The sequence below is a fragment of the Equus przewalskii genome, chromosome 13, assembly GCF_037783145.1.
Source record: "Equus przewalskii isolate Varuska chromosome 13, EquPr2, whole genome shotgun sequence".
NCBI lineage: Eukaryota > Metazoa > Chordata > Mammalia > Perissodactyla > Equidae > Equus > Equus przewalskii.
In genome coordinates this window covers 92741732-92762076 of record NC_091843.1, presented here as the reverse complement: position 1 = coordinate 92762076, position 20345 = coordinate 92741732, and the positions used below count along the sequence as shown (strand labels likewise).

General features: G+C 54.4%; 1 protein-coding gene across 3 annotated transcripts; it reads left to right on the top strand.

Moving 5' to 3' along the window:
• Window positions 1-1530: 1530 nt before the first annotated feature.
• On the top strand, window positions 1531-19618 carry ARF1 (ARF GTPase 1). 3 transcript variants are annotated; one of them, XM_070571707.1, is made up of 6 exons: window positions 1553-1669; window positions 15037-15082; window positions 17591-17774; window positions 17849-17959; window positions 18036-18160; window positions 18333-19618. In XM_070571707.1, the coding sequence occupies exons 3-6, from the start codon at window positions 17627-17629 to the stop codon at window positions 18492-18494; spliced, it is 546 nt and encodes a 181-aa protein (XP_070427808.1). In that variant the 5' UTR covers window positions 1553-1669; window positions 15037-15082; window positions 17591-17626; the 3' UTR covers window positions 18495-19618. The 3 variants fall into 3 exon arrangements, with proteins under 3 accessions (XP_070427810.1, XP_070427808.1, XP_070427809.1); XM_070571709.1 differs by lacking the exon at window positions 15037-15082 and having other exon boundaries at window positions 1531-1669; XM_070571708.1 differs by lacking the exons at window positions 1553-1669; window positions 15037-15082 and adding an exon at window positions 2193-2905.
• Window positions 19619-20345: the final 727 nt, after the last annotated feature.

The window sequence follows — 20345 nt, the reverse complement described above, 5'->3', positions numbered from 1 at the left end:
AACAGGCGTGCTGGGGCTGGGTTCTAGGGGTTCCCTCCTAGCTCTGTGATGCTGGGTGGGCTTGCAACCTCTCTGTGCAGCCTGAGCCTAGAGCAAATGCCTCCCACCTCACAGGTGCAGCACGCAGAAGCTGCACGAGGTGCCTGACAGGCGGGGTCCCAGGGTGTGAACATCTCCTACTCCCTGGCCTCTGCCCCTTTCCTCCCACTGGTCCTTCCATCTCTCTGGCCACCTTCCCTGGGGCCCGTCTGGTCCAGCATCCCTGTGTCTGGCTGGGTTCTTGGGCTCAGGGATCCCCAGAGTGGAGGAGCTGGATCCCAGACCCCAGCCAGGCACTGCCCAAGATCAGGCTGAAGGTGAGGATCTGGGCTGGGGGATTCAGCCTGACAGCAGAGGCCACTGCAGATGCGGTGGGACCCTCTTCCCGGTGCACCTCGCCCCCTCCTGGCAGAAGCTGGGCAGGTGCCTCGCCCAGTCTGTCCCCAGCGACCCCAAGAAAGAGAGGAAGGGAGGTCCTGGCTCCCCTGGTAAAGAGAGCACCGGGGCCTCAGTTTCCCCAGGTAACTGCCCCACACTTCTTGGCTTCTGGTGGGAGGGAATATTTCCTCTAATGTCCTACCCTGGGCCCCAAACCTGTCTGGCCTGAAGTGGCCCCTTTTCCCAAGTGGGGGAAGGTAAACTCCGGGGGGGGAGGGGCAGTGATGGCCCTGCTCTGCGCCTTCCACACGCAGGGCATGGGGCTGGAGCACCCCCGCAATGTCACTCAAGCATTTTGATGGGGGACCCCTCGCAGTAGCAAGAGGGTGGGGAGATGGAGAAGAAAGGTAGGGGCCGGGCTGGGCCGGGAGGCCAGAGCCAGATCCCAGGTGGGGGACACAGCCAGGCCCCGAGCCTGGAGAAGGAGGACAGGGACCGCAAGCGTCCTCCCCTCCCTTCTGATCAGCCCGGGGAGGCTTTCCAGAGGAGGAGCTCCCCCTTCCCGTCACCTGGGCCCCCGCTCGGCGGCCCCTCCGGGGCAGCGTTGCCCCTGCCCGGCTTTGACTCCCTGCTCGCAACGCGCTACTGGACAACTTCTCTGTGGGACCTGCGGCTGTTCGCCCCGGTCGGTTCTCGGGCGTGGGGCCGCGCGGGTCGCGGCGGGCGCCCCTGAGATCCGCTCTCCACGGTGGCCGCCTGCTGGTGGCAACGGAACACCCTACAAGGGGGCTGACGCCCGGAGAGGCTTTCTGTGGCCCTGCCGGGACTCGTGACGACCGCCTGGCCAGGGACGAGGCTGGCACCACGGGCCGCCGCTCGCGCACGGGTCTCAGTCTCCGCACCTGCGAGATGGGCGAGCCGGCTCAACACCGCTCTGCCGAGGAGGCACGCGGCGCAGGCGCAGACGGACTCCGCCCTGGGCGAGGGAGGGGTACGCACGCGCAGCGGTGGGCGTGGCGCGGCCCGGGGTGTGGCCTCGTCCGGTCCCCGAGCCCCCCCGGCCCCGCCCCCCCGCCAGGAGTCTGCGCGTGCGCGCCGCGCCGGAGAGTGGGCGGGGCCGCGGGCGGGCCACCCCGTTCCCCAGCGTCCCTCGCGGCGGCAGGCACTGACGTGGCCGCCGTCAGAGCCGCCATCTTGTGGGAGCGAAACCAACGCCTGGCTGGGAGCAGCAGCAGCGCGGCGGCCGCCGAGGGTGAGGCGGGCCGGGCCGGAGCGGGGGCTGGGGCCCGGCGGGCACGGCCGGGCTGCGCGCGGCCCTGCGCACTGCGGGGGCGGCGGGGCGGTGCGGACCGAGGGGAGGCCGGGCCTGGGGCCAGGGCGGCGCGGGGCCGGGCGGCGGCCGGGAGGGGGTCGCCGGGGCCGGGGCTGCGCGGGGCCCTGTCCACCGCGGTGGCGGGGCGCGGGCGGGGAGGCGGGCCCGGGCGGGGGCCGGGCGAGGCCAGGCCGGGGGGGGGCCGAGGGAGGCCGGGCCGGGGTCGGCGCGCCGCCGGCCCCTAGAGCTCCCGCCGCGGCCCGCGCCCAGAGCGGCCAGGGCTGCGCCGGAAGTCCGACCGGGCCGCGGGCTGCCCCGGAAGCCCCGCTTCCCGCTCCCCCTCGGGCCTCCCGCCTCGGGGGCTCGGGGACCAGGAAACTGAGGCTGCGGCCGGGACGCGGCCAAGGTCACGCGAGGGCCGGGGTTTGAGGCCGGTTCCTGTTTGCTCTGCGGACGGGGCCGCGCGGGCGGGGCCGGGCCCGGGGTCCGAGCGGGGCGCCGGTGGCGTGCTGGCCCGCAGTCCCCGCGGCCTGGACGGGAGCGCTCCCCGAGCGGCGAGCCTAAGCTGCTGGGGCCCGGGCCCCGGGGTCGAGCCGCCTCCCCGCCGGGCGCCTCGCGCTCGCTTGTCGCACGGTCCGGTGCTCCGGCGGATGAGGTCGCAGCTGTTGTGGAGCGCGGACGCCGGTGGGCAGCTCGGACGGCGCCTCAGAGCTGGGCCCCGTGCGCCGGCACGAGGAGTCGTGGCGGAGGCTGCGCTTCGGCTTCGGGCGGCCCGGGAAGCCGCGGTCTAGAGCTGGCGTCGGAGCGGCCGGCTCTAGCTCTTGCCTCAGCACCGGGGGCCAGCGTTTCGTTGTGCCGGCGGTTGGCCGACGGGTCCTGCGTCCCGGCGGGGGCTGTGCCTCGGAAGGAGCGTGAGTCGCGGCGCGCGGTGCCCTCTGCCTGGCTTTTCCCAGCGCCTGGGGCAGGGACTCGCTCAGTCTCCAGCGGCCGCCGGAGCAGCCAAGACTGAGACCTCGCAATGCGCAGCTTCTCTGCCGGGGCCAAAATTCAGCGTGTGCTTGTCGACCGACCGCCGGTTTGTTGGGCGTGCGGCCTCCGCTGGAGGTCTCGCTCTCAGCGGGCGGAGCCGGGGCGCCTCCTCACCGGGTCACTGTCTTCAGGATCGTCCTGCGGGAAGTAAGTCCCTGTCCCCTTGGCGTTAGAAACGTGCGGTTTCCCGTGAGGGCTGTCTTCAGAGAAGGATATTTAGAATTGCACCCCAAGAAGGTTTAAGATAGTTGATCTGGATAGGAGCTGGCTCGCGTGCTGTGTGCTCGTCGTTGAGAAAGTAGGTAGAAAGCAAAGCTGGTCTGTAAACCCTGCGGTCTAGCTGTTTGCTCTGCGTCTTGCACAATGTGAAGCGGACGCGCAGACTTGCGAAGCCGCCTCTGCCGAGGCCAGACCGGTCGGGCTGGAAACTGCAGGAAGGTAGACTTTGACTTTGCTGTTTGCTTGAGTGGAGTTCGCGTGCACCGTCAGCCGCTGTGGGGATCTTCAGTCAATCGATCATACAAAGAAACCTGATGGGAAGAAATCCTTCTGCAAGTTACCTTGGTTTGAGAGGGTTGAATTAATTTTTTTCCCATTCTCACACCAAATGTCGTCTTGACATGTGACTTTAAATCTGCTCTTGATCACAGGTCAGGCTCAGCAGGTGTTTCTGCAGCCTTCTTGAGGGCTGTGTCCTTTACTGAGCAGGTGGCTGTTCAGACCTCGGCTAGCCTGGGCTGCCCATACCGTTTGTGACCATCCTGTGCACCTTGTCCTGTCGATAGTCTCCTCGTTGCCCTTCCAGCCTCCGTGGAACTGGGAGAATGGAGAATGAAAGGAAACAAGGCACGCCTGTCACAGGTGGTTGGGAGGGAAGCTAGAAAAAGTTCCCTCGGTTGGGATCTTAAAATCAGATACGAGCTGATCTGTTGTGCTGTGTGTGCAGCTCACTGGCGTGGATGGTCCTGCGGACGTGTTCTCAGCACCGTGTGAAGTGGTCTTCTGGATACGATTTTGACATAGTAGTGAGTTGGGTATAAGCCTTCCTCCTGGCCAGTAAAGGACAGCTTGGGAGTGTGTGAGTGTGAGAGTGTGGCGGTTGATTCCAGGTGGCATGTAACGTCTCAGTTCATTTTCTTCATCTTGGGTTCTCATCCTCCTGTGATGTTATAAACTCTTTAAAATGTAGTTGCACCACCCCTGTTACAGCTATACAGCTCTATCACTGTTCTGGAAGGCATTATCAGATCACAGGGCCTGATTAGCTGAAAAAAAAGTGGCAGAACTTAACACAGAAACATCGAAACTCCTTATTCCTAGGAGAGTCTCTAAGGCCCTCACCCAGAGTCCTGTCACCCTCGCATCCCTACGTGACTTGGAAAGGATGGGAGGCTGTCTTTTTCAGGGACCTAACGTCCATATCCCTGACCGACGCTTCTTTCCTGGTTTTGCACACAGTGGCAGCAGGAGCAGGGCAGCCTGTCTTGGCAAATAGAAGGGGCAGAGGTGGGGCTCCTCGCTGGTCCTGACTAAAGGGAAGAGACGGAGAAACGGAGAAAAGTGTGAAAGGCAGGCAGATTTTCATGCAGCACCTGGGAGTGGTTCCGTCTGGGAGGCAGACGTTTCTGCACACCTCCGAGGTCCTGAGGGGGCTGAGTATACGGCATGGGCATGGTTACGACCAGGCACTTTTTCAGAAGTTAGAGCACATGGCATATTTTGGAAGCATTGAGTAGTGTTTAATCAGAACTGAATAAGTTTTGCTCCTCGGGGATCCTAACAGGCTAGAAGGATTCGTTCTCAAAGGGCTAGTCATACATAAAGGAGCTAATGTCTTTCAGTTTATGTTATACATCGAATTATTTTTGCAGTGCTGTAATATGGAAGTTAAAGAGGAAACTTAGTGGTTCTAGTTCTCTAAGGTCTTGAAAATGTTTAATGTGAAGTTTTTTGAGTATCCTATCAGTTTGACTTAGGTACAGATGGCCAAGAAAATTGTTTCAAAGGTCTATCTAGACTCATTCACAAAGAGTAGGACTGAAGGCAAAGTTAGATGTGCCAGCATTTTGATCGAAAGATTCAGAACAAAGGATGTCTTTTAAAATTGCTGTTAATTATGTTTTCCTGTGACGTTTCCTGTCGTTTGTAGATGAGTGTGCAGTTCCTGATTAACACATCAAATCCATTAATTTTTATTTAAAATACATCTTTTGTTGATTTTGGTGGTCAAATTTTGCTTAAATTCATTACAGCTTTTAGCCTTTTGCTTCTGTCAAAGTGATACAAGGTCTTGCCAGTTCCTGGACAGATGGATGAAAATGTGTCCTTAGTCACCAGTGCAGGTACCTGAGGGCAGGTGTAGGAAGCATGTGCACGCACCCCATGGTGTTGGACGTGGCTGAGATGCACACGTCTGCCCCAAGTGGCTAACAGGATCTCTACAGAATGTCAGGAGTGTCCAAACTGCACCACACTCATAGATAATTTCAAACCAGCATGAAATTCATTGTTGACTTGATAGGTTTCTCTGGGTATACTGATTTTTAGGAAAAGTGTATTTGTAGACGTGTGTGATTAACCTTTTTACTTTTTAACCCCGACGGGCCCTGATGAGTGTTCTTTTCCTGTCCTTCCTTGGGTGCAGCAGAGGAAGATGGGTGGCGGTGGGGAGGAAGGCAATTTCCAGGCAGAGGAGGCCACTCTGGCGGAGTGTGAGGCCAGGTGGAAATGCAGGGCCAGGGCAGTAAACAGGAAGGGAAGGCAGGCCCAGAGGACACAGGAAAAGGGGTGGGCGCTGAGTGCCGCGAGGAGACCTGTCAGGAGGGCGCAGCGGGACTGGCTGGTTGAGCAGATGTCGGGGTGCTGGGGGAGGTCCTGTGGATCTGTGGGAGAAACAGGAAGCAGCTCCCAGGCAGGGGAGCAGGAGGTGTGGCGGCCCAAGGTGGGAGTGTGCTTGGTGGTTCTGGAGACCTGCCAGGTGCAGGGTGGGTGAGCGGGGGAGGGAAGCCTGCTGGCTGTGCCAGTGGTCCTTGGACAGGCTAGCCCCCAGAAGGGGTATTCCGGAATTTGTGGGAGCATTTTTGGCTCTGTCAAAGGTGGGAGGCAGTACGGGCATTCAGTGGCAGTGCAAGAATGCATTCTGTATGACTTTGACATAGGTAGGTAAAAATCTGTTTATATCTTAAACCTGCTTCCGTTTTTTGTATAAGAAACAGCATTTTTTTTTTGCTTGGTTTTAATAGATGTTTTGAATTTTCCAGGAATGCAGGTACCTTATAAATCAAGGGTGATTGTATTTTGTTATCTGCAGAACCTTACCAAGCGTTGTGTTTTGTTTCGAGGAATGAAAAGAATGGCTTCATGGATACAGTGGGTCCTGAGTGTCTGAGCTGCTGTGTGCGCAGGCAGTGGTGTCCGTTAGCTGGTTCTCTGACCAGGCAGGGCTTGTGGTGTGGTCGTGCCCTGTACCAAGCATGTGTTTTATTGTAAGTAAGTGCCTTCGTTTCCCTCTTACGTCACAGTTGGGGCAACATCATGGCCTGGTGTATGCACCAGTCTTGCAGTCCAGTGTGTGTGTTGATTGTGTTTTCTGCCAGCTTCCCTTCAGGATAGCAGAGGCGGCACTGTGAAAGGCCATGGGGTGACGGCTCTCACCTTTGTAAGGACCCTGACTTGGCACACGGTGATCCTTCTGTTGTCCTACTTCTGGCTTTTCCTGACAGGCTCCTCTCCTGGCCTTGAGAACACCTTGTAGGGTGGAAGCTACAGGCTTTTGGGACACCAGAGGGGAGATAAGGGGGCCAGGGCCAGGGCAAAGGTGGGTCGTGGTGGGGATGCACCTTTGAAAGGGAGAGATGGTGGGATTTGCTGGTAAAGCAGACAAGTTTGGGGATGAGAGGGACAGAGAGAGGAATTGTGGGTGTCCCTAGGGTTAGGGGGTAAGGAACGGGAAGGAAGTTGCCAGCGTTGAAGTGGGGAAGGGCGGGCCCTTTATATTTGAGGGTTAGTGTGGTTTGGACCTCTGGTCACCTGAGGGGCATGACAGGGACTGCTGGGAGCTCTTAAGCATGAGCAGGTGTGTGAACGAGATCTCCATACACCAAGGCTGCCTGGGGTCTGAAGTGTGACCAGAGGTAGGAAGAGGCTGGTTGAGAGGTTGCTGTGGCTGGCCGTCTAGGCTGGACGTGAGAAGATCCCAAGAGGATGGTGGCCCCAGGGCAAGACCAGTTTCTTGGAGGGTGAGGCAGAGGCTGTCCCAAGTCCCCTGCTGAGTGCTGCAAGCTGGCACTGGCTGCTACCCGCCACCCTGACAAGGGGGGTCACAGAGGAAGGGCAGGTCTGCTGGGGGGTAGGGGAGTGCCCCAAAGTGGGGGGATCTAACAGCAGAGACTCTCATCCCCCACTGCACTTACTTCCCTTTTCTGTGTCCACTGGAAGCCAGTCTCTCAGAAAAAGAGATGGGCTTAATTCTTTCTGTTTTGTTTTCAACATGAAAGTTCACCAAAGGCAAAAATCAAGTTCTGGAGACCGGCTTCCTCACTCTCCAAGCCCCTGTGCTGAGAAAGCCTCAGGGGCCTACTGCCTCTGTGCACATTTGAGGAAGCAGCTCGAAGTTGCATTTCCCTTTTCCTCGAGGGTGTGGAGAGGGATCTCAGTGACCCTGGCTCCCCCAGAGCCCCACCCTTGTGCTGGGAGATGGCCCTGCATCTGCACGGTGGCTGCGGGTGGCCTCTTTGAGAACGCATCAGAACAGAAACTGCAGAGGATTTAGCACATCATTTGTGGTGACCGCATGATTAAAGACGAGGAGTGACAAAAACGAATGAGATTTACTTCACAGCAGAAATCAAAATCCTGAGTCCCTTCACTGTGTTCTTACTGTGGGAACTGAAACACCTGACCTTGTGTCCGTCCTCTGTCAGGATCCTGGGGATGGAGGCTTAAGCAGCTGTGGGTGTGTGGATGTGCTTGTGTCTGTGTGCTGAAGCGTCTAGCTGCATTGAGAGGGCTGCAGCGTAACTGGATCGGCCTCGATGCTGCCTGACCCAGAGGCCTCTAAGAACCAGGTGACCTTTAGGGGACATGAAGTGCGCGCAGTGTCCTCCTGCACTCCCCTTTGGTCATCCATCCCTTGGAGTCACTGAGTGTTGCTGGGCCTCTGTTCTCATTGCACAGCTACTCCTTAGGTGAGTGTGGCGACTTAGCCCCACAGTGTGTCGAGGATGTGCCAAGAAGAAAGAGGAAAAAGGGCCAGTTCTTGTGGAAGGGGCATGTGCACCTGGCTTCAGACTTGAGTGAAGGGCTCGGTGGGCATAGCTTGGAGAGTTGGGTGTGGAGAAGGGACTCAGAGCCTGGCCCCAGCGACTTGCTGAGGAGCTCCAAAGCGATCCTAAACTGCAGGTCGTCTGGTTCCTGCAGGGTTGGATTGAAATACATTTCTAATCAACTTCCCAAGGACCGCTAACTGACCTACCTGCAAAATTGGTAAGGGGTTGGTGGTAGGTAGCTCACTTTTCAGGTGTCTGGTGGTTTAAAGTTGCCTGGGGTTTCTCAAATCCTGCTTTGCATTTTAGTCATAAATTACTTTAGTTTTCCCATTTTCACTTTAATTTCTTGTGCATTTTAATGTTTTGGATTGATGCAAATTTGTGTTTTTGGTGTTTGATTTTTTTCCAGGACCAAGTCCTTCAGGCTTAATTGCATTTGGGGTCAGATACAGGATAACTGTGCCCTTACTGCCAGGATGCCCATTAGGGTTCAGGGTGCTGGCTGTTCCATGGTTGGGGACCCAGGCACCCCCACCAGGCCCGCAAGACCTGGAAGCCTTTCTGTCACTGTCGCCCAATCCCACAGGCTAGAATACTCAAATGGGCTTGCATGGCTGCAGGGGAGCCCAGAATGTAGGTTTATTCTGGAAGGCCTCATGCTCAGGGACAAATCAGGGAGAAGATAATACGGAGGCGCAGCCATTGTCTGCCACAAGGACAGCTGTGCAGAGCTGTGAGAGATGCTCCTGGCACAGCATCCGAGTGAGACCTCACCTTGTGTGTCTGCTCCATCCTTGTTTCACTCCAGCTGGAGGCCATGTGATATTTCTGTTCAGTGGTCCCACATGAACTGTTTTCATTTGGGCTAGCCTGTCTAGTCATTTGCTCCCCCCCTGTAGATTTTAGAAAGATGTGTGTTTTGTGAAGTGCTTACAGACAGTTATGTTAAAAAACAATAAGACTTTAAGACTGTGAATAAGGGGGAACTATAAAACATAAATATGTTCACTGATTAAATGCTTTGGTTTTTGTGTGTGTGAGGAGTACTGGCTCTGAGCTAACAGCTGTTGCCAGTCTTCCTCTTTTTGCTTGAGGAAGATTGTCCCTGAGCTAACACCTCTGCCCCTCTTCCTCTATTTGGTATATGGGACCCTGCCACAGCATGGCTTAATGAGCAGTGTGTAGGTCTACGCCTGGGATCCAAACCCATGAACCCTGGGCTGCCGAAGCAGGGTGTGGGAACCCAACCACCACGCCATCAGGGTGGCCCCTTCAATGCTTTGATTTTTGTAGTGAGTGGTGAGGAGGATTAATTGCAGTTGCGCTCTTCCACGCATGCCCTGTGGTTGGTGTGCTTGCGTCATTAGACAACGGACAGTAGCTCTTGGGCGTTCGTGTTACTATAGACAAGAGCTGTATTTGTAAATGAAGCTCATTTCTAGCTGTCGGTTTAAGGATTTCATCCTGAATCTTAAGCTGGCAAAGAGTGATCTAAATTGAATTTCACTGGTTGCCCCTCCTAAGAATCAGACCTGACAGGTATCGCCTTCCTCCTTTGCTGTAGGAGGCAAGGTGCAAAGAGATGATGTGGTTGAGGACTGGCCCTTCCATGTTTAGGGTGCCGGCCTCCGGGTTTCTGGGATTCACCCTCCTTCCTTGCAGGGATGAGAGCTCTGCATAGAGGCCAGCCCTAGAGCTAGTTGATTCCTGCAGAGTGTCCTGAAAGTTTTGTTCTGAAAAGCAAGCAGCCTCTCACTGGCACTCACCTTTAGATGCAGACCAGAATGAAGCAGTTGTGGAACGTGTCTGCATGTTTTTTCCTTCATTCTTTTCCTTCCTCTTGCAGGTTCAGGGTCGGGGTGGGGGAAGGTGGTCAAACGATGCAAACTTCAGTCATAAGATAAATCAGTCATGGGATGTGATGCACAGCATGGCAACTGTAGTTCACAGTATGGTTTTGTGTCTTTGAAAGTTGGTAAGAGAGTAGATCTTAAATGTTCTCATCACAAGAAGAAAATTGAAACTGAGGGGATGGATGTTAACTAGACTTTTTGTTGTGATCATTTCACAGTATATACACATATCAAGTCTTTATCTTGTACACCGGGGACTAATATGATGTATATGTAATTATATTTGAGTAAAATTGAGGGGAGAAAAGAAAGTCAACTTCATGAGACCCGCTGCGTGTCTCAGGCTGAATACTCTCCCTTTTGATCATGTTGTTGATTCATCTTTGCCACAGTTGTGTCAGGCCTGTGAGGTGTATCTGCTTATCACTAGCGTTGGCATGTTCAGTTTTCCTTTTACATGAATTTTCATAAAATAGTGACAAGATGTGATGTTCTACTCAATTCCAGAATGACGTCAGGTATAGAGATGGAATGTGGGGCTAACAGGCAGGGTAATGGTTTGAGATTCAACATACTGATGAGCTGGAGTGCTGAGTTGATGCGCAAAGAGCATTTTGCAGCAGCTTATCATGCGCTCATATCACCCAAGAGAGGAGAGGACCACCTCACCCCCGTAAAATTACATCCTCCGTGCTCTCAGGGATTGATGAAAGCAGGGATTGATGAAAACACGTGTGACGGCCAGAAGGCAGCGGCTCCCTAGTGAAGTGCTCAAGGAGGATGTTTTGTAATGTGTGTCATTGCCTCCAGGAAATCTTCGCTTTGTTAATTCTTCTCAAATTGGGTATTAATACTGAGATTCTAAGGGGCCGGGCCCATGGCCGAATGGTTGAAGTTCGTATCCTCTGCTGTGGCGGCCCAGGGTTTTGCTGGTTCAGATCCTGGACGCAGACATGGCACCATTCATCAGGCCATGCTGAGGTGGCATCCCACATAGCACAACCAGAGGCACTCACAGCTAGAATGTACAACTATGTACTGGGGGCTTTGGGGAGAAGAAAGGGGGAAAAAAAGATGATTGGCACCAGTTGTTAGCTCAGGTGCCAATATTTAAAAAAAAAAAACAGATTATGAGCTATTGAGCTGTACATTTTTACCATGTGTAACTTATACCTCAATAAACTTGACTTTAAAAAAGGCAAGAAGAAAAAAAGCTCTGTCACCCAGCTTTTCATTCGAGTAGGGGATTCATCTGTCTGAACCTCCATTTACAGAGGAGACCAGAGCGCCCATTGAGTCTGCAGCCCAGGGTGGAACCCAAACCTGCATTTTTTGGCTCCGTGGGTCACATTTTCGTTTCCCAAGCTGTGCTCCAGGTGATGGTTTCTTCTTCCTGGTAATTCCCAACAGGTTGGGTCATCTTGAGATATGTTGTTACAGAGATTCTGTTAAACGCACCAGCTCTGATGGTTTCAGAAAATGTGACAAACCTTCTTTCTGCAGAGGCAAGCCACACAACTCTGAATGTAGACGAGGGCTGTCCCTTGCTTGTCCTGAAACCTGTGGGACTCGTTCGGAGACGCAGAGGGCACAGTGGAGGTCATGAGTACATTTCCTTTTCTTCCGCTAGTCCAGTCACATTGGACTCATTTATGGGAGTCGGACGGTGTGAAGTCACGGGACGGGCTGGCTTCCACAGGGAGGCCCGTTCTTGGCCTTGGCCTATAGCTGGGTGGATCCTTGCATGCGGGAATGTGGCCCACCAAGGTGTGTCTTGATCTTAGCTTTAGTGCAGAAGCCACCTGTTGTTTCTGGTCCTACCAGAGAGAGGGAGAAATTGTTCCTCATGGGCCGTGTCTGGTCAGAGCTTTCTGTCTCTGTAAAGAGGCACCCTTCTTGCTCTGTCTGCCTCTTCTGGACTGGTCAGGAGCCAGTGCAGACCTAAGGGGGCGGTATTCTGAGAAAGTCAGTGTCTTCACTGCTCCCTAACACGCAGGATCATTGCAGGATCATTACGATGAACCTGAAAAACTGGTTTTGACTTGAGTACAAGAGATTCTGATGGAGGAAAGGGTGGAATAGGGCCTGGGCTGGGCGTCCTGCAGGTTAGAACCCGTGCCTGGAGGCCATGGCATGACTCCAGTGGTCTCTGTGGAGCATTTTTGGTGTGACAGCTGTTGTGTTGAGTCCGGACCTCTGACAGCAGTGGACGCTGAGGGGACGGGCCAGAGCCACCAGGGTCCCTGGTCCAGGTGCAGGGCCAGTGCTTGTAGCGGGGAGAGACCAAGTGCTGTGTGTGGCTGTGTCATAAACCCAGGATCTCATGCTTATCTCAGTCCTGGTTCTGCCACGAGCATGTCGCCCCTTCCCCCTTGGGGCTCCAGGACTTAGATCGCTCTTTTCTTTTTTAAAGATTGGCACCTGAGCTAACATCTGTTGCCAGTCTTTTTTTTTTCTTCTTCTTCTTCTCCCCAAAGCCCCCCAGTACATAGTTGTATATTCTCGTTGTGAGTGCCTCTGGTTGTGGTATGTGGGATGCTGCCTCAGCATGGCCTGACGAGTGGTGCCATGTCCATGCCAGGATCCTAACCAGCGAAACCCTGGGCCACTGAAGTGGAGCGCACAAACTTAGCCACAGGGCTGGCCCAGATCTCTTGAAAAACCGCGTGGTGAGGACTGGACCACATTGGTAATCAGGGCTTGGCAGCCTGCAGAGGTGGGCCAGGGACATCACAGGTGAACAAGCTGGGCTTTGGGGACTGACAAGGGTGGGTCTCAAGGAGGAGACTCATGGGTTGCTCAGTGCCATGGCCCACTGCTTGCTGAGGCCGACACCCAGGGCCTGGCCTGCCACAGGGCCCAGTTTACCTGTGTCTGTCTGCCCCGTAGGGTTGGGGAGGGTACACATGTTTTCACCCGTTAGTGCCCAGGTTTCTGTGTCGATTTGTATGACAAGATGCTTTAACACTAAAAAGAGTATAAATAGCAGCCCTCCATCTTGCCTACCATGGACAGTCCTGTCACCACCTCACTGTTAGCTCTGGATTTCTAAATGGGTTTGTTGGCTTTGGACCGTGAGTGTTGGCCCTGGACACCACCAGTTCTGGGCTCAGCTCCCCGATACCCAGCGATAACCATAACAGTATCGGGACTGAGTAAAATATTGTTTGCTGCTGAGCCAAGTAGTGACTGGCGTATGTTTTCCCACAGGAAATCTTACAATGACATTTTTGGGTTTGTTTTCCTCCTTGGATTTTTCTATGTACTTGCCATTTTTTCTCCCAATTACCCTAGAACTGTCAGACCCCAAGTTTTAAACCCTGTAGGTAATGTGTCCCCTTTTCCTGGAGCTCCAGCCTGGGCTGGCTGCTGTGCAGGCCTGCCTGTGTCCCCCATGCCCTTGGGGGCTCCCCTCCCCTGTGGCAGCCTTGCGAGGAAGGCATGCATGAGGTGTTGCGTTTCTAACCTCACTTTGTCCGTACTTGGGCTGGCGTAGGACTACAGGTGGAAGCCCTGCCTGCACCTCATCTTGGGCCCCTTGGGAGTGTTTTGACCCCGTGTTCTCCAAGTGGGTCTCTTTCACTCGTTGTGTTTGTACTCAGGCTTCTTCAGTCTGGAGATTTCCCTTCTCCCATTCTGGAACATTTAAGAATTTCTTCCCCATAATTTTCCGTGTTTTTTGTTTTTGGAGCTTCTATTAGTCACATGTTGATTTTTTTAAAAGAACTTTTGTCTTTTTTTTTTTTAATTAAAGATTTTAGTTTTTTCCTTTTTCTCCCCAAAGCCCCCGGTACATAGTTGTATATTCTTCGTTGTGGGTCCTTCTAGTTGTGGCATGTGGGATGCCACCTCAGCGTGACTCAATGAGCGGTGCCATGTCCGCGCCCAGGATTCGAACTGACGAAACACTGGGCCGCCTGCAGCAGAGCGCGCAAACTTAACCACTTGGCCACAGGGCCGGCCCCGAACTTTTGTCTTTTTCTTTAAAAAAAAAAAGACATTACTTTTTGGAGCAGTTTCAGGTGCACAGCATAATTGGGGGAAGGAGCAGAGATTTCTCACGTACACACAGCCGCCCCCTTTATCCACATCCCCACCAGAGAGGTACATTTGTTACAGTTGATGAACTGATATGGGCACGTCATTGTCCCAAGTCCATGGTGCACATCAGGGGTCACGCTGGGTGTGGTGCCTTCTGTGGGTTTGAACAAATGCACAGTGACCTGGATCCACCATCGCAGTATCACACAGAGTGGTTTCACTGTCCGGAAAGTCCTCTGTGCTCCGCCATTCATCCCTCCCTCCCTCAGCCCCTGACATCACTGAAAGGGTCTTGCACGGTCTCCCTGGTTGCCGTTCCCAGAGCGCCACATGCTTGAAATCGTGCAGTGTGGAGCCATTGCAGACGGGCCTCTTTCATGGAGTCCTGTGCACTTCAGCTTCCTCCGTGTCTTTTCATGGGCTCACAGCTCATTTCTGTACAGCGCTGAAGAATCTTCCATTGTCGGGCTGCAGCACAGTTCACTCTCTTATCCATTCGCCCCCTGAAGGACCCCTCGGTGGCTTCCAAGTTTTGGCAGTTATGAATAAAGCTGCTGTAAACATCCGTGTGCAGGTTTTTGTGTGGACGTAAGTTTTCAGCTCCTTTGGGTAAATGCTAAGGGGCATGCTTGCTGGAGTATATGGTAAGAATATGTTTAGTTTTGTAAAAACTGCCGACCTGTCTTCCAAAGTAGTTGCAGCATTTTGTGTTCCAGCAGCAGTGAAGGAGAGTTCCTGTTGCTCTGTGCCCTCACCAGCACTGGCTGGTGTTTTTGGTCATTCTGGTATGTGTGTGGTGGTAGCCTGTCGTTACATTTGCATTTCCCTGCTGACATGTGATGTGGAGCATCTTCTCATATGCTTATTTGCCATCTGTATTTTGTTTGGTGAGATGTCAAGGTCTTGGCTCATTTTTTAACTTTTAAATTTAGTTCAAACTTGTTGAGTTGTAAGTGGTCTTTGTATATTTTGGATAAAAGTCCTTTATCAGATGTGTGTCTTGCAAATATTTTTTCCCAGTCTGTGACTTGTCTTCTCATTCTCTTAACAATATCTTTGCCAGAGTAGAAGTTGTTAATTTTAATCAAGTCCATCTTATCAATTCTTTCTTTCATAGATCTTGTCTTTGGTGTTGTATCTCAAAAGTTGCCCCTATACCCAAGGTAAGAAGTTGGATTTGGCTGTCAGGTCTGCCCTCTGTTTCCTGTGTGCTAATGCCCTGTTCTTGTTTTGTGGGTGCCAGATCTCCACCTTGTTGACGTGGGGGCTTTGTGTGGGTTGGGGGTTTTGTTTGTTTCTTATTGTTTGTTCCTTTTAAATAGTCTCTGTTTTGCTTCCTTCCAAATTCCTTGGGTTTTGGTCTCTCCCATCATGGGCTTCCTAAAGGGACAGGGGGCATAGCTGTTTGTGGGCCTCCAGATGTGAGAATCCGTAGGTCATTGGTTTGCAAGGTAGCATGCCTCCCTGTCGACGTCTCTGCATCCCTCTGTTTCTAGCACTGGGTGCTGGGAGCGGAGTCAGAGCCCCTGGTTCAAGTGCTCCAAGAAGGTCCCTTCCCTCTCCTGCAGGGCTGAGGACTGGCATGCTGTCAGACCCTGCCAACGCTGCATTAGCTTCTGGATTTGTCTCCCCCTTTTTTCTGTCCTTGGGGGTTAGGCATCACTTTTGTTTTTTTCTTGGTAGTGATTTCAGGAGTGTACTGAGATAAATGTGAGTGTTCAGTCCATTCTGTGTTCCATAATTTTTCATCCTCTATATTTAGGAAAATAGGCTGTCTGCAGAAAAGGACACATTATAGTAAAGATCTTTTAAAGTTTTAACATTTAATTTTTTGGATAGGTAATATTGTTCAAAACCAGAAAGAATAAAAACGTGCCAAAAGGACACTGAACCCAGCAGGAAGGGGCTCCACTGGGCACATGTGGGCCATTGGAGCATCTGATTTGCAGTGGGGTGGCTGGTTCTGACCCACTGAGTGAAAGAGGGATGCGTGAGCTTGCGCCCATCCTTACGGTAGAATGCTGACCAACAGCTACAAAGAGTGACCTGTAGGAAATCAGCATTGGACAAGTCGCCATGGTGGTAATTCAGCCAGGAAGTGTCAGGATGAAGCTAGAGGGCAGAAGTTTGATGAGGAATGGGATGCACATGTAGTCACCCAGTGCTCATTGACGACTAGGGTGGAAAGTAACTTAACAGTGGAGACCTGGCAACTCCACCTGAGCCCCTCATCAGAGACAACGAGGTGGGGGTATGGGCGTGCCTGCGCTGGGCCCATATCGGCATCTTCCAGGGACTGGCCTCTGATCCCAGCAGTGACCGTCCAAAGTCCACAGACGAGAGGTCGCAGTTACTTCTGCAGGCAGGTGCGCAGGGCCAGGCTCCTTCCTGGCTTGGACAGTGGCTCCTGCCAGCACCCTCTCTGAGGGGCAGGTGCCCGCGCTCTCCTCCTACCTGCTTGGAGCACGTGCTCTGTGGCTCAGTTTTCTTCCAACACCCACACAGAGCTCTCTCTTTGAAGGCTGCCCACCCCTGGCTACTTGGCTTCACCTTAGGTGCTAAAAATCCAGATTCCTAACAATCAGCATTTGAGAAAGTGACTGTTTTTCCCTAAGGCCTTGACTGGAAATAAAAGAGTTGAGGAGTGGAAGTGTTGGAGCTTGCAGGGGCCAGGCCTGGGCAGCTCCAGTGCCCTGGGGGCCATCTGGGAGAGGAGACCCCTCCACGAGCCCCACTCTCGCGGCCGTGTTTGCTTGTCCCTCCCTGCTGGTCTGGGGCCAGGCTCCGACCTTGGGTCCAGCCAGCTCAGTGGTGTCTGCGTTTCTGCTGAATGAGGGGAGCTTGGGGTGAGAGTGCAGCCTGGACCTGGTGTGTGTGTTCTCACGTAAGGCCGTGCGGGCCTGCCCCTCTCTGGGAGGGATGGCAGTGAGCACAGCTGGCAGGAAAGCACCCAGACAGGTTCTCCTGGGGCCACTGCTGTGGGCTCACTTGGGAGTTAATGCCTGGTGTGCTGCCTGCAAGCCTGGGTTCTCAGTCCCAGTCCTGCCTGCAGGGTAAGCGCTGAGCTCTCAGCATGTTAGTCAAGTCAGCCTGGGCCTGTGCTGGGCCGGGACGGGGGTCCCTAGCTCCCCATGCATTAGGCATCTTGAGTTTGGGCCGTGTTCCACTGGACTTGGGGGGCAGTTGGGAGACACAGTCAGTCCTTGGGGTGGTTGTTTCTGGCCCCTTGGAAAGCTCTTTGTTAGACTGTGGAGGATCTGGCATGTATCTGAAAGCCACAGCTGTCGCAGGGTAAACAGCCCTTCTTCCCGAGTGTCTCTCATTGTGCCCCACAGCGGAAACTTGAGTGGGACTTAGGGGCAGGTTGCAGTGTGGCCTTGGGCAACACTTCCTGAGATGGCAGCAGCTGTCTCAAATTCCAGTCAGTCCTGTTCCTAAGATTCCCAGACTCTCCCTTCTAAGGGTTATGTGGGAGTTCAAGACGCTTTCTGTTGCCAGGAACTGGAATTTCGTCAGCTCCTGCCCTGTGAGCTTTCAGGAGGAGGTAGCAGGGTGTCTGTCCATCAGTCTGTCCGTGGGTGGGAGTACAAGGCTGGGTGGTTTCCGAGTTGCTCCTGTGGTGCCGGCTCTGGGGAGCACAGAAAGAGACCCCGGACTCCCTGTCTCTGCAGGTTTCTCTGGCCAGTGTTGCTCCCACCGTCTGCAGCATGGGGAATATCTTTGCGAATCTCTTCAAGGGCCTTTTTGGCAAGAAGGAAATGCGCATCCTCATGGTGGGCCTGGACGCTGCGGGGAAGACCACCATCCTGTATAAACTGAAGCTGGGTGAGATCGTGACCACCATCCCCACCATAGGTGAGAGGCTGGGCTGCTGGGGGCTGTTGGGCAGCTCCAGGGCAGGGGGGCTCACCTTGGCCATGCTCCTGCAGGCTTCAATGTGGAGACCGTGGAGTACAAGAACATCAGCTTCACTGTGTGGGACGTGGGCGGCCAGGACAAGATCCGGCCTCTGTGGCGCCACTACTTCCAGAACACACAAGGTGAGGGTGGGCCCGTGGCCTGTGGGAGAGGGCAGGGCTGTCCTCGGTGCCTGCACTAATGCCTGCTGCCCTGCAGGTCTCATCTTTGTGGTTGACAGCAATGACAGAGAACGTGTGAACGAGGCCCGCGAGGAGCTCATGAGGATGCTGGCGGAGGACGAGCTCAGGGACGCTGTCCTGCTCGTGTTCGCTAACAAGCAGGTATGCATGCATGCACACATGCGTGACCAAGCCACTCCATGTGCTGGTGGTGGGCGCACATTGGGCTGGTGACCAACCATAGGGGACTTGGGGGTCTGAGGGGTCACAGGTTGAATGAGGAGGAGTCCGCATGTCCCACTGACCCACAACTGCTGTGCACCCCTCCCACCAGGACCTCCCCAACGCCATGAATGCGGCCGAGATCACAGACAAGCTGGGCCTGCATTCTCTGCGCCACAGGAACTGGTACATTCAGGCTACCTGTGCCACCAGTGGGGACGGGCTGTATGAGGGACTGGACTGGCTGTCCAATCAGCTCCGGAACCAGAAGTGAGCCGCACTCCTCTCCCCCCCTCACTCCCTCCTTCTGCCCTCGCTTTACTCTCATGTGGCAACGTGCCCCTGTGGTGTGAGTGCCCGGAGCTGTCTCCACGGTCGGTCACAGTGTGCTTCACCATGCTGTAAATGTGCAGACGCAGCCTGCAGCCGGGTTATTTAATGTAAATAGTTCTTGTTTCCGACGAGGCAGTTTCTGGTACTCCTATGCAATATTACTCAGCTTTTTTTATTGTAAAAAGAGAATCAACCCACTGTTCAGTACTGAGAAGGGACTTTAGGCACAGGGGGCCTCCAGGAGTCGCTGTGTCAGACGAGCCCGACGCTCCTCCTCTGGGCTTTAGATCTGTGTTGAGATCCACTTTGGTGGTTGGTTTTTAACCCAAACTCAGTGCATTTTTTAAAATAGTTACAAATACAAGGAGAACATGAGCACACAGAGGAGAGACGTGCCTGGTGGGGTTTCTGCAGTAATGGCCAGGTCCAGTCCACCCGTGGTCTGTCCCCCGAGAACGTGAGCCGGCAGAACCAGCCACGATGCACTCTGCATGTCACATAGGGCCCCTGCGACTCACTGTCTCGGGTCATCCCGCATCCCGTAGCGTTTGTGCTTGTGCTGACACGGCTGCCCAGGGGACGGATGGGCTGAGCACTGCGGCTGCTGCTCACCAACCCTTTGGAGGGACCCGGCCTTCCCTTGGGTCGGTGTGGGCGCTCTGGTGGTAACACTCTGGCCGGAGCAAGAGCCCTATGGTCCCCGTGTGTGCTCCAGGGCATCTGGGGTCTCACCAGCGGGAGCACGTGCAGGCCGGTCATCCTAGAGCCCCAGCCCCTCGGAGCCCCCGTCCACATGTGCTTTCACTCCCTCAGCCTGCAGGGGTCAGATTTGCCATCAAAACGACGACCTCTACTTTTTTCTTTTGTATTTTGATAAACACTGAAGAAGCTGGAGCTGTTAAACTTTATCTTGGGGAAACCTCAGAACTGGTTGATTTGGTGTCGTGGAACCTCTTACTGCTTTCAATACACGATTAGTAATCAACTGTTTTGTATACTTGTTTTCAGTTTTCATTTCGACAAGCACTGTAATTATAGCTATTAGAATAAAATCTCTTAACTATTTCACGGCGTGCCACTGACCTGCAGCCCGCCTCCTGTCACAGGGGTATGATTGGCGGGGGGGGGGGGGGGGAGGTTGAAACGGGGTGGCCACCTGCTCATGACTTGGGGAGTGTAGCCAACCGCTGATGCGCCCCAGGGGGAACTCTCTCTGCCCATTCCCCCCAGGATCTGCCCCCCGCCCCACCAAGTGAGGGAGGACCCTTCCTGTGCGCTCCCCCTCCCAGGCTCGCCTTGGCTGAGGACAGGTGTGTTCCAGAGCCCTTGTGGGGCCCTCCTTGTTGGTTTCCCCACTGGCAGTCCAGGCGCTGGTCCTGGTCCGTCTTGCTGGTGCCACACTGAGGGACAGCAGGGTCATCACATGAGGTGTGCCTGAGAGGCCAGGCCCAGGGCTCGTGTGTTGAGGCCCCCCCGCCCTTCCTCAATATCCACACATCCACCACCCTCCCTCCATGGCACCTCCAGGCCAGCCACCTGTGCCCACGGAGGGGCAGGGCCCCCTGGCTGAGCTCCAAGTCACTGCCCTGGGAACCTTCACCACAGGGGTACCCTGTGCCCTGCTGGGTGCTTGGCACTGCCAAGGGTTCGAGGACTCAATTCCATGTGGGGGCTTCCCCACACGAACAAGCAGCTTTTGGACACCGACTCAGTTCTGACACTGCCTACCCTCTAGATAGATTCAGATCCAACAAGTACAGGGCTCAGGTTCACAAGACGACCCTCCAGTGCA

Bases quoted from the DNA above. Each gene is read 5' to 3' on its own strand.
- ARF1 (XM_070571709.1), top strand. From the start codon at position 17,627: ATGGGGAATATCTTTGCGAATCTCTTCAAGGGCCTTTTTGGCAAGAAG. The intron at 17,775-17,848 runs GTGAGAGGCTGG...ATGCTCCTGCAG, and splicing joins GACCACCATCCCCACCATAG to GCTTCAATGTGGAGACCGTG. The intron at 17,960-18,035 runs GTGAGGGTGGGC...GCTGCCCTGCAG, and splicing joins CTACTTCCAGAACACACAAG to GTCTCATCTTTGTGGTTGAC.